This window comes from Leptinotarsa decemlineata, unplaced genomic scaffold, assembly GCF_025532065.1.
Source record: "Leptinotarsa decemlineata unplaced genomic scaffold, Ldec_3_MD MMD2_tig00026361_RagTag_RagTag, whole genome shotgun sequence".
NCBI classification, from domain to species: Eukaryota; Metazoa; Arthropoda; class Insecta; order Coleoptera; family Chrysomelidae; genus Leptinotarsa; species Leptinotarsa decemlineata.
The window spans coordinates 3,929,247-3,941,878 of NW_027412704.1; the positions used below are offsets into that span (position 1 = coordinate 3,929,247).

Sequence of the window (12,632 nt, forward strand, 5' to 3'; positions counted from 1 at the left end):
TTCTTCAATATCAGAAGGTTGTGTTTTATAAACAACGGATTTAATATGCCCCCAAAGAAAGAAATCAAAGGGAGTTGAATACGGTGATCTCGGATGCCATTCAACTGCTCCCCTTCTGCCAATCCATCTATCCGGAAATCTCTCGTTTAACCACTGTCGGACGGGAAGAAAATAAGGAGGTGGAGCACCATCCTGCTGGAAATATAACAGATCCTCCTGCAAAAGTTCATTATTATCTTCTGTATCCATTTGAATTTTTAGCTCGTGAGATATAAGTTATAGTCTCTTCAAGCATTTCGAAGTACAGATTGCCAGTCAAGTTTTCTTCCAGAAATAATGGACCAATATTGGCATTTCCAAGAATACCAACCCAATCATCAACTTTTTGTGGGTGTTGTGTATACCCTTCCTGAAAAATATGAGGGTTTTCGACTCTCTAATAGCGACAATTGTGTCTATTAACATCGTCATTCTGAAAAAACGTGCACTCATCGCAGAAATAGATGGTTAACAGAAGATTAGTGACTCGATAAGACATGATTTTACAAAACTCTATTCTTCTATCATAATCATCCTCGTGGAGGATGAAGAATCTGCATTTCATAAGGATGAAATGTATGCATTTGCAATGCTTTTCTTACAGTCTCGCGTGACATTTCCATCTGCTCTGATACTGATCGTAAGGAGCTCGTTAGCTCTGCATAAAATGTTCCCAAACTTAAATTTGAGCTGCTTCAACAGGTACAACCGTATGCACAATACTACCAAAAGCATTTGATTGTATTAACCACAGAATACTGCTGCGGAAACTACATCATTATGGAATTGCTGGAAACTGCCTGAAATGATTTGAATCCTACCTTACAGGACGTAGACAGTTTGTTAAAACCAATAGTTGCTCAAGTACAAAGAACGTGAAAGCAGAAGTACCCCAAGGATCGATCTTAGGACCCATACTTTTTTTACTATATGTAAATGACCTGGCTACTGTATGTATTTCTGGTAGTTTCACCATTTTTGCAGATGATACCACACTTTTGTGGTGAACTAAGATTTCACGCAGTAAAAAATGTTTTGTTATGCCCTCATAGACTCTCACTTAAGGTATGGCATAGCATTTTAGGGTATATGCAGTAAACAGCTGTTTCAATCTATTTTCATATTACGAAAAAGTGCGGTACGATATCTCTGTAGAGCAAAGTGGAATGATCCTTGTAAGCCACTGTTTTTAATGCATGGAATTTTAATTGTGACTTCATTGTTTATTCTTCAATCAGCATGCCTTATACACAAGAACAAAGATACCTTTACTTCTCCGCCTCACCACAATAATACTAGACAAGCTAGCCAATTAAAGATTCCTATCCGGACAAGTAGTCAAATCAAGAACTCAATTTACTATTCATTGGCATACTCACATATGGCTCAAAATGTATTAATGTGGGGTTCTTCTGTGGGGGCAAAACTTGTTTTTATTGTTCAAAAAAGAATAATTAGAACTATCTTTAATATTGCACCCAGGAATAGCTGTAGACCTGCTTTCTGCAAGAACAAGATGCCAACGTTACTATGTATCTATATATATAAAGCTCTGCTTCATGTGAAAAATTATGTATCCAATCTGAGAGATGAATCAATAGTTCATAACTATGCAACACGAAATAGACATTTATTAACTATCCCAAATCATAAAACATCGACATTCAAGGAATTACTTGCATATAATGGCATAATATTATTCAATACGTTGCCTCAAGATATTAAAGATTTGCATATTATACCATTTAAAAAACAAATAAAGGAGCTATTAACTAATAAGGGATATTATAGGGTAGAAGAATTCTTAGAACGGAATACACTGTTATCATGATTATTGCTTTCACTGCATTTTTTTCATCATGTGTATGTGTGTTTGTTTCATTTTTTATATATGTATATAGTTAAGTACCTGTTTCAAGTCTCCGATCTATGTTATACTGTGGACCGTTATCATTGTTTTATATAATTTTTATATTTTTATTTATGACGTCTTATATCATGTAAATGATCGAAAAGACGGATAAAGTTATTATTATTATTATTATCATTATTATTATTATTATTATTATTATATATAATGGAGTGAAAATGTATAACAAGTCCGAAACTTGACTAGTTAGGTATAGGTATGATATACATAGAAAGGAAGCAAATTTCAGCAGCTTTCCGAATTTTCAATAATATACAGGGTGTTCCATTTAAAATAATCAAATTTCAGCAACTTTTTCAAGCAAACGAAAAAACTGTATTTTTTTACCACCCTGTATTGAAGTAACGGAGATTAGTCTGACGTGTGGGAAGTGTCCAAGTATCACCTAACTTCAAACCAAATTTCGATATCATAGTACTTCTTAACTAAAAGATATCGGCATTTTTAGAAGTCATGATTTTCGAAGAAAAAAATTGAAATTAATTTTTATTTCGAAAACGGTAACAGATAGGTATAGGGAAATATCAAGAAAAGTTGTCGGGCAATTGTTGGAGATTCCAAAAATAATATTATATACAGAGTGTTCCATTTGAAAAATCAAAGTTGCTACTGCTTTCTAATAGAAGCGGCAACACCGCATTGTCGAAAATATTTTAGTTGGCTAGAGAATGTCCGAATATGCCCTCCATTAAATTTTCAAAGTGATCCGTTTTCTGGTTCACCAGAAACGTCTAATGTGCCATCCACCGTGAATCAGCCTGTATATGTCTGTATATGTATGTACATGTACAAGATTACACTTTAACAAATGATACTGTTCGTGTATGTGCTCATTTGTGTATATTAGTACATTTATATATTCACTTAACAATTTATTAATATTCATAGTTATTTTTTTTGCAGAAAAATGTTTGTCGACAAGATGTATTTCTTATGACATTAAACGTATACCTCTCTTTCTCTCTCTCTCTCTCTCTCAAACCATGGTATAGGCGTACTAATAATTACTTCTGTTTGTTCAGAACACTATTTTTCGGAAAATGCTCATCAAAAAATGATAAGTCAGAGTACTATTAGAAGCAGAATTAAACGCCAATCAAAATGATCTGCGACTTGACCCCCTTCCCATTTAAAATTCCAAGGGTAACATTTACCCCCCTAGGGGGTTGAACTGCGAGGACTACAAATAGTCCTTAAAATAAAATACAATAAAATTAAGCCGTTCTTTCGATTCCTCATATTGTTTACTGGAAGGAAGATATTGTGTGTGGGAAGTTTTCAAATTGACACCCTGTATACCACGACACAGTAAAATGAATATTGATTTATATATGGAGTTACAAAAGCACATGACATCAAACCATACAAATGGGTTATCATTTTACATTCACGTACTTCAGGAAACTTCCACCCATAATTCCACTCAAATATCAAACTGAATTAACCCGACTCATATTTCAGTTATTTAAAACCTTGACTAACATGGAGATTTTCCAATGGTCGTTCAAAAGACCGTTCGCTTTTCTTGCATAACGAAACCTCTTCTTTTATTGACACACGATATTATTTTCACAGACCCTCGTATGGAGGCAAACCTTGCGAAGGCAAACCCGAGGAATGGCGTATTTGCAGGAAAACCGATTGTCAGGAACCACTTGTTGACATGAGAGCTCAGCAATGCAAACAACTGCCTAAGCTTTTCGATTTGGATGGTAAACGAGAGATGAACTTCACGTGGCTTCCATATGAGAGCGATGAAAGTACGAAATTAATTCTGAGGGTACAGTTAATAATGAAAACTTCCACTCCGTCGGGCTGGGTTTGGAGGTTTTTTCCGCTTTGGAAGTTTTTATGATTACCGCAATTATTATAATGGAAAACATATTAAAGAAGAAAGTAGTACAAATTATGAAACAACAAAAATTAATTAGCGCTCCGGGGCGACTTCATTGATTACAGTGGCGCATTTGCTTTTTCAGCTGCTTATGAATATGAATATGAAAAACATATTAACGAAGACAGAATACAAATCATGAAATTATAAAACAACGAAAATTAATTGGCGCTCCGGGACGACTTTATTGATTCCAGTAGCGCATTTGCTTTTTCAACTGCGGGAAAACCCGAAAAAACCTGCAGCACCACATCATCTGTAGATCTTGATCTTCCAACGTCTTCTCTTTCGTTAAATAAAATGTAGGGTGTCTCCAGAGGCTCCAATAAATTCAAGACATCGCCAGAACACTTAGTGACACGACTATCGTCAAACTAGTCCGTTTTGTCTTTGATCAATGCGTAATAATGGCCAGATTCAACTCCAGAACCACAGTGAACAATGACTGTATGGAGAATTTGAATACAGATGATGTAAATGAAATCAACATACAAAGAACAGTTATCGAAAATTCATTTAGGAGACTCAATCTCTCATATCATATACAGTGCATTTCTTTAATTCCCCTCCTCCTTTTTATTCTTCGAACGGATCAACTCAAAAAATTGAAATTTGGGATGTTGAAATGAATGCATGAATACTTTATTTTGAAGTAAAATTGACAGATGAAACTTTCAAGATGGCGACTGTGAGCCATCTTTCATAAAGCTCCTGACAAATGCTTCACAACCCTAGAATATAATGTCAATATCTTCAACTACTACAAAATGGCGGAACTTTAATGAATTTCCTGAATACAGTGACATTTGACTACATAATTTGATGTTATAAGCTTGAGGTCAGTTCATTAGATGCTCGAAATGACTGCCTTGAATTTCTTGAAATATGAACAGCCTATCCGATATTTCAAGCCGAACATTTTCGAACACAGTAACGTCAGTATCTCTACAAATATTCATTATTCTCTGCCGTATATCCAATATTGAAGCAGGTTCAGTTTCGTACACCTTTTGCTTCAAATAGTCCCATAAAAAAAGTCCAGAGTTGTCAAATCTGGCGAGAGGGCTGGCCATTCTGTAGGACCTCGGCGGCTAATCCAACTACCGGGAAAAGTAGTATCCAAATAGTTTCTTACTTGTCTCTAGTGATGTGGTGGTGCTCCATTTTGTTGGAATATAATATCCATATCGAATTCATTAGGATTCGCTTCGACAATTTCAGTGGTAGAGGGACAACAGTAGTTTCCAGCATATTCAAGTACAGTTCCCCTATTGAATTTTGATCAATATATAGAGGTCCTACAATATGGTTTCCCAATATTCCTGCCCAAACGTTAATGTTTTCTGGATATTGGGTATGTGTTTTTCGGAAAACGTGAGGGTTGGTGTCACTCCAATAACGTCAATTTTGTCTGTGAACATTGTCGTTTAAAAAAAATACATTCGTCACAAACAAATTTTGTGGAGATAAGTCATGATTCGCAGAATTCTCTTCTTCGATCAGGGTCATCTTCAGTTAATTGGTGTAACAATTAGGAATATTATCCCAAATTTCAATTTTTGACCCGTTCAAAAAATAAAAGGGGGGGAATTAAAGAAATGCACTGTATATTTTATCGTCATGAAGACAGGTAATTCACTTCTTGTAGACAAAGTAGATATTACAATGTAAAACCCTTGAACTCGTAATGAAAATATACGTTTACATTGGGAAAAAATCAACATACAAACATAGATTTGAAAACATGAGCAGAAAAATAATCAACAAATGAAGTATGCTAGGTCAGAATGTGAAATAAAAATTCCAGAAATGATCTTCAATTTCATCGTAATTTATACCACAAGACCTTTAAATGTTCTCGATGAGTTTTCATTTATCAACAAAAACTTTGGTAAAAATACACTAACCCGTAACTTGATGAGAAATAAAAATATTAAGCATGACGAATGTTATTGGAGTTTTTTACAACACCAAACCGTTATTTTAACAATTCGACACGTGTTTCGATCGCCAAGTAATCATCTTCAAGAGGAAGATCAAATTGTTTAATCTTCATTTCTTCTCATTACTTGATTAAAATCCATATTAAAACTCATTAATATCGTTTATTGTATGATTTTCAGTATAGAGGGTATAATATAAAATGCCGAAACTCAACATAACTATAAATTACTTGTCTTCCTAGAAGTAATATTGTAATGCTATCGTTTATTTCAAGATCTGTTTTTTTTACCAGAATTAATCATTTATTTCATCAAGTTTTGTATTCACCCTCTGTTATAAAAAAGACACTCATGTACTCGTACAACTGATGAAGTCGCCGTATAGCGAAACGCATCCCCAATAAAACGTATTTTGTAAATTATATAATTATTATCATCAATAGAGTTATTAATTTTCATTCAGTAAGTTGGCTGTATTCATAAAATAAGAAATGATAACCTGGTACTGATATACAGAGTGTAACTGAATAAGTGTAAAACATTCAAAGAGGTGATTCCTCATCGAAAAAAAGATAGGATCTTTCATATAAAGAAACTTCATTGGAGCATCCCTTGTTAAGATACAGCCCCTTAAAGGGGGTACATAAAATTTGGATAACAATTTTTTTCACAAGCACTGAAGAAGTTACAATATTGAAATCAACCTGACGTTTTGTACTGAAATAAATTTTAGAGGTTGCGTTTTCCACCCCTTACAACCATGGGGTGAACCAAATGAATTACTGGCTAAGTGTCTTTTTGGTTTCAATTCTTTTTTTCGATGAGGAATATCCTCCTTAAATGTTTTACACTTATTCAGTTACACCTTGTATACAGACAGAAATGTTTCTCAATGAAAAGTGACACATAGTAACTCTCTCCGAGACTTGTTTCATTTACAGATGCAAAGAAATGCAAGTTCATCTGTGTGAATGCTGAAAGAAAGGAGTTGTACATCAGCGATGAAAATCTGATTGATGGGACTCCATGTTCTTACGAAAATCAAGACAATATTTGTGTTCAGGTATGTCAACATCTATATTGACTGTATTATTGAAATTCCTGTATTCGATAGTCTATTTTTGAAAACAAAAAAAAAATAGAATCAATTCAATGTAAGCTTTCCACTATGAAATGTTCACAAAATTGCCACACGTGTTAAGAGTTCTCAAACACTTACTTTGTACATGTAAAACTGAGTTTTCATCGACTCAAAAGAACTATTGCATGATTTTTTTTTATTTGGTAGACGAGCCTAATATACAAAAAAATGACAATACAGTTGCAGATGTCCTTCAAAAACAATGCCCTGTATATAAATTCGGTTGCTTTGCATTTCTGTGCAAAGTCCGAACATTGCCATAAAAAGTTTCAATTGAATTATAATTTTTTCTTTTTTACTTTTTCCTATTATTTCCCACTATTTATGCATTAGAATAGATGAATACCTTTCGGAGTAAAACAATTATTTGTGTGTATGAACATTTCAGTCTCTTTTCGATGAAATAACATTGACTCGGTTTCCACTTTCTATTCCAATTCATGAATATTTCTATCAAACGAATAAAACCGAGGTTATGTCACAACGGCAGTCATGCTGATAAATATGCATCTAAATATATTTCCCAATTTAGGTTCACCCATCCGGAAAATCATCTGATTACCTTTTCAGGGAGCGTGTCAGATTGTGGGCTGCGACGCGATTCTGCATTCGACCCTAAGAAGAGATAGATGCGGAATCTGTGGTGGAAATAATTCAGACTGTTTGGAGATGAAGGTGTCTTTTGATAGGAAACTGAGACGGGGTAAGGGATACATTTGCCTCCCAGAAAAGGCGTTCAACCACTGAATATTGGCGAATGTTTCGTGTCTAATATTTGGCGAATGCCAGATTTCTATTATTTGGCGAATGCTCAATTTTCAATATTTGGCGAGCAGCACTATTCTAATATTTGGCGGATGTCATGCATCTAGCAATTGGCGAATGGTATGTTTGTGTTATTTGGCGAAGGCTCAGGTTTTCTCAATATTTGGTGAATGCACTGATTTCGATGTTTGTTCTGTTCCTAATATTTGGCGAAGGCGAACTTTTCTTAAATTCAATATGTATCACAAACTCTTCTAGAAAATGTTGGCTTCTGTTACAAAATCCTTTACATTTTCATGCATTTTATATTCATCATAGAGTTATAAAAACTCAATATAATAAATTAATTGGGTACAGATAAGTTATATACGAAGGTGGAACAATAATGAACAGTTTGACAAATTGATACACTCAGTTGCATAAATGTTAACAAAGTATGATCTTGAACAACTTATTCATTTTCAACATGATTTTAGTGCGTACAGGATGATTTTGAGTGTCATCCAAAATCTGCTCAGTGTTTTCTTCAATTACCGTAGCGCTTTGCAGCAGAAGTTCTTGTGTCACGGTCACAGGGTTCACATCTCGGATCCCTTCTATTCTTATCATTTATTACTGACCTCAGTAATAGGTTTTGCAGATGATTTAAAAATATATTTACCTGACGAAGCTATCGAAGATTGTAATACATTGCAACGACAGTTAAACAATATCCAGACTTGGTATGAAGTAACAAACTATATCTCACGACATTCTAATGTGAAGTAGTGTCTTAGAGTAGGAAAATGTCAGTCGTCGAGTAAAATTATTATGTAGATACAATTTCGCTGTTACGCAGTAACTCAATTAGAGATCTTAGCGTTTATTTTGATCAAAATTTGTCTGTTTCCGACCACATTAGATCGAAAGTAAGATGAGAGTTTATGGCTTTATAGTTTGCAATTGTAGATTTTTTCAAATATACCTGCTCTAATTACTCTTTATGTAGCCTAAAATTGCTATAATACATCAAATGGAAAAATTCAACTTTGATTCCTGAAGTTTATTCACTTCAAATCTAATGGTATCTATCCAGATAGAGGTATTCCATATGAATCTCTTACCATAACATTCAATATTGAAAGTCTTGAATTACGCAGAAAACTTGCTGAAATAATTTTTCTATATAAATTACTGCACCACAATGTGGATGCTATGGAGGTGTTATCTCTTATGAATTTTTGTGTGCCTCATTTTAGAACTAGAAGTACAAAAAGTCACCTATCTTTAACATCTGCAATAATTTCAATTCAATTTCAAATTTGTGTGATATCAATTTTGATTCCCTAGAATACATTGTTGAAACTGAATCTCAATTTTTCATGAGGAATTTTCAATTTTCTGGTATAGTTTTTTCATTTTATTTTATTATAATAAATCTTTGTCATTCATCTTCTCAAATTGTAACTCTGTAGTTATAAGAACCTTTATAACTTTTTTAACACACTTAGTTAACCCTGTTGGAGGTTTTCAACTGTTGGCTAATTACATGGTCGTTTGGTCAATAAAGAGTATTATCTTGAGTATCTATCATAACAGTAATTGATCGTCATGCCCCAATGCGGTTAGTGAAATTAACAAAAGCACCTTCTCCATGGTTGAACGATAATCTCAGAAAATTAATGAACCTCAGAGACAAAGCCAAACTGAAATACAAGCAAACTAAATCAAAGGATAATTTTCGTTATTATAAAAATCTCCGAAACTTTACCAACACTTCTATAAATCATGAAAACAAAGTTTATTTCAACCGTGTTTGTGCCAATAAAGACCAGAAGCAACTATGGAAAGAGCTGAGAAACCTGAATGTTACAAGCAGAAAACCTTACGTTGCATTCCCAGAAAATTTGAATGACGCCAATCAGATCAACTCCCATTTTGTAAACAGTGTCCCAAATTTCAATAATGACAACAAAGAACTTATTGAGTTTTATAATAACAACTTATCCCCGTATCTGTAAATTACTTGAAAACTAATGCAACTGGAGTAGATGGTATTAATATGACAAGTCTCGCATAAAATGCAAAATTCAAGTCATTCAGTCTTTTATTCCTTTCATTTTTTTTCTCTCTCTCTTTTACTACATAGGTACTATAATTTTTTGTACATCATATGTTCGATGAATACTTTTAAGTTTTATATATTGTAAAGGAGTTGAATGGAAAAGTAGGATTCGGCGTGTTGCACACGCTTGTCTCCTGAATTCTGCTCCACGATTTGACCAAACTCATTGAATTTTCGTTTATGTACTTTCTTTTTTACCTTGGTAAATAAAAGACATTATTATTATTATTTTTATTATTATCTAAGACCCAACGAATTTGGTCTGCCAAATGAAACGTCAAAGAACAGGAATTTATCCGCTTAATATCTCTGACCCGATTCAACCCTCGGCCTACAACTGAGCTTTCTATTTACAGAATCCAGCCGCGTTGCTATCCTACCGAAAATGTCCAGAGAGATAAAAGTGGAAATCAACGTAACTATGTACCATTCAGACAATCCTGTCCTAGCATTGATACTGAAGAATCGCAAGAAGAAAAAATATACTGTCACCATACCGAACACTGTCGTGCATACAAAAATTTTGGAAGGAACGAAATTTTCTTACAAGAAGTTCAACAACAAACACACCATATGGGCGAAAGGGCCGCTTTTCAACGAGATGGTCATACTGGTGAGAAATATTTATTATTCAACATCGACTGCCGAAGGAGGTTCATCCTCTGTCTTTCACCACAGCTTTCACTGCAGGACAACTAATCTAATCAACTAATCAGGTCTAATCAATAGTACTAGGCTGAACCAGGCATGCATTGCAATATCTTGATGGCCTAATATCTTGATGTGGACGAATAAGGGGGTTTGAAGAAGGATATTTGCGTTATTCTAGTTCTAAGTTGGGCCCTACCATCCGAAAAGGGAAATAGTTTGTACCATCGATAGTCAAGTTGTTAATGTTAGTGACAACATTATGTTTTTTTATGATTGCTCGTCTAGGCATCTATCAATGTCGGATGCAAGCGATGTTAAGAGCACTCCCTGAAGCAATAATGTCCAAAAATTGCTTGTTGGCCTAAGTCCATTCGCTTCTGTTAGGTATCCACTGGTATGTTCCTCTGACCTATTATACATTTGTTCACAAATTCTGCCACAAAACTTCTCCTTTCGACAATTATATGTCTCTCTTTATGTTCCACATCTTCCAAAGTAGTTCTGAAGAAGTAACCTCAATTTCAACTCCTACTATATCTGTAAGTATCATTCCTTCTCATCTTTTTGGCTTGGTATGAAAACCAGAACCTTCGGTCTCTTTGGATATTTTTTGGCTTCGACCACGGTCAAGTCCAGCTCCTCCCCCAGGGATCCGATGCTTTCCCTAAGTCATCTTTTTGTTTCATCATTAGCACAGGTCATTCCTGGATATGATCCTCGAACTAAATAAAGTTCTTTTGAACTGGAGGTTGATATGACTGCCTGAGGCAGTGTTGTCCAATTCACAGTTCCAATCTCTCTTAAATCAGGTCAGCTTGTTCCTGACTCAGAGTGTCCTTCAAACGTCGTCCTTCAGTAACCGCGAACCTCACCCTGCTTGGAGCTCCTGGGCTTTTTTCCTTTTCCCTGGGGTAGAGTTTTTATGTTCTCTTTATATCTCTTTTTGGCCCCTTCTACAGATGTCTCATCAGTAATTTTTCTCGATCTCCTGACAGACCTCAATGTTGCTGTCCAACATTTACCAATTCCACAGTTAATGTTTTGACGGAGCTGTTTTTTCCAACGTTTGTCTTTGCTAGTCCACTTGAGTCTTGGGGTCAGTCATATTTTGTAAGGAGCGCTCCTCAATTTGGTTTGTTCTTTCTCCGCATTCTACATGAATTCAACGAGTAAGTGGGGAAAGGATTATCCACATCTCTCTTGCCCCCTGCTTAGTACTCTGAGAAGTCATCTGTTATTCATTAGTCATACCTAAGAAGGCTCAGCTATCATTCCTCCTTCGGTTCGGATCGCATCACATCACTGGATTAAACCTCCTTTGCAGTTACCTCGTACAACAGGCGAAGGTTATCGGAAGTTCCGCAGGGTGAGGTTTTCTTCTTAGTCTGACTTTTCTTCGATCCTTCTGGTTTGGGAGACACTACCAGTAGCTGAGCTTCCGCCGACACGGCTTTCAGTTTCATAACTATAACCAAAGATAAAAGTATGCAAAATGAGGTACGAGTGCTGATGAATAACTATCGGATATTCTTCGTAGTGTATGAGAACATTTAGATCAAAGTCTTTACTTTGTACAAATTGAAATTCAAAATGTTGTTTCAGGACATAAGGACTATTGTAAAAGAATTTCAAAGATTTCAATAAGAGATCTAATTCGACTCTCGGTGTCATTAAAACATTATTTTCGTTTTGTTGTCGTTCTGCAATGAAGCACAATTCAATAACCGCATTCTTTTGTTGTAGGCGATAGTACCAAAAAAGGAAATCAGAGCAGGGATTAATATTTCCTACAGTACGGAATATAGCATTCATAAGGATCATGTGGTACCTTCAAGACGGTTCGTGTGGATACTCGGAGGATGGGGGCCATGCTCCACAAGCTGTGGAGGAGGCAGGCGTCAGAGAACATCAGCCTGTTGGGATGAAAAACTAGGAAAAATCGTCAAAAGGTCATACTGTTCATTGATGCAGAAACCTAAGCAAGAAACTCAAAAATGCAATGCTTTCGGGTTAGTACATAACCTGATCATAGAAAACTTTGGGGAATAGAGGCAAAAAATTTGTAAAGGATGCAATTTGTCGTATCATATTTCAAAATTCAACATGGGTATCGGAATAATTTTAGAAAGTTTTGAATTATATTCATAAAACTATTTGAAGGGACT

General features: G+C 35.1%; 1 protein-coding gene across 1 annotated transcript in view; it reads left to right on the forward strand.

Moving 5' to 3' along the window:
• Positions 1-12,632, forward strand: part of LOC111502885 (A disintegrin and metalloproteinase with thrombospondin motifs 2) — a 48,633-nt gene that overhangs the window by 34,863 nt on the left and 1,138 nt on the right. Inside the window, 5 exon segments of the mRNA XM_023157049.2 lie at positions 3,545-3,729; positions 6,748-6,869; positions 7,518-7,650; positions 10,173-10,429; positions 12,211-12,476. Coding sequence (XP_023012817.2) covers positions 3,545-3,729; positions 6,748-6,869; positions 7,518-7,650; positions 10,173-10,429; positions 12,211-12,476 — 963 coding nt within the window.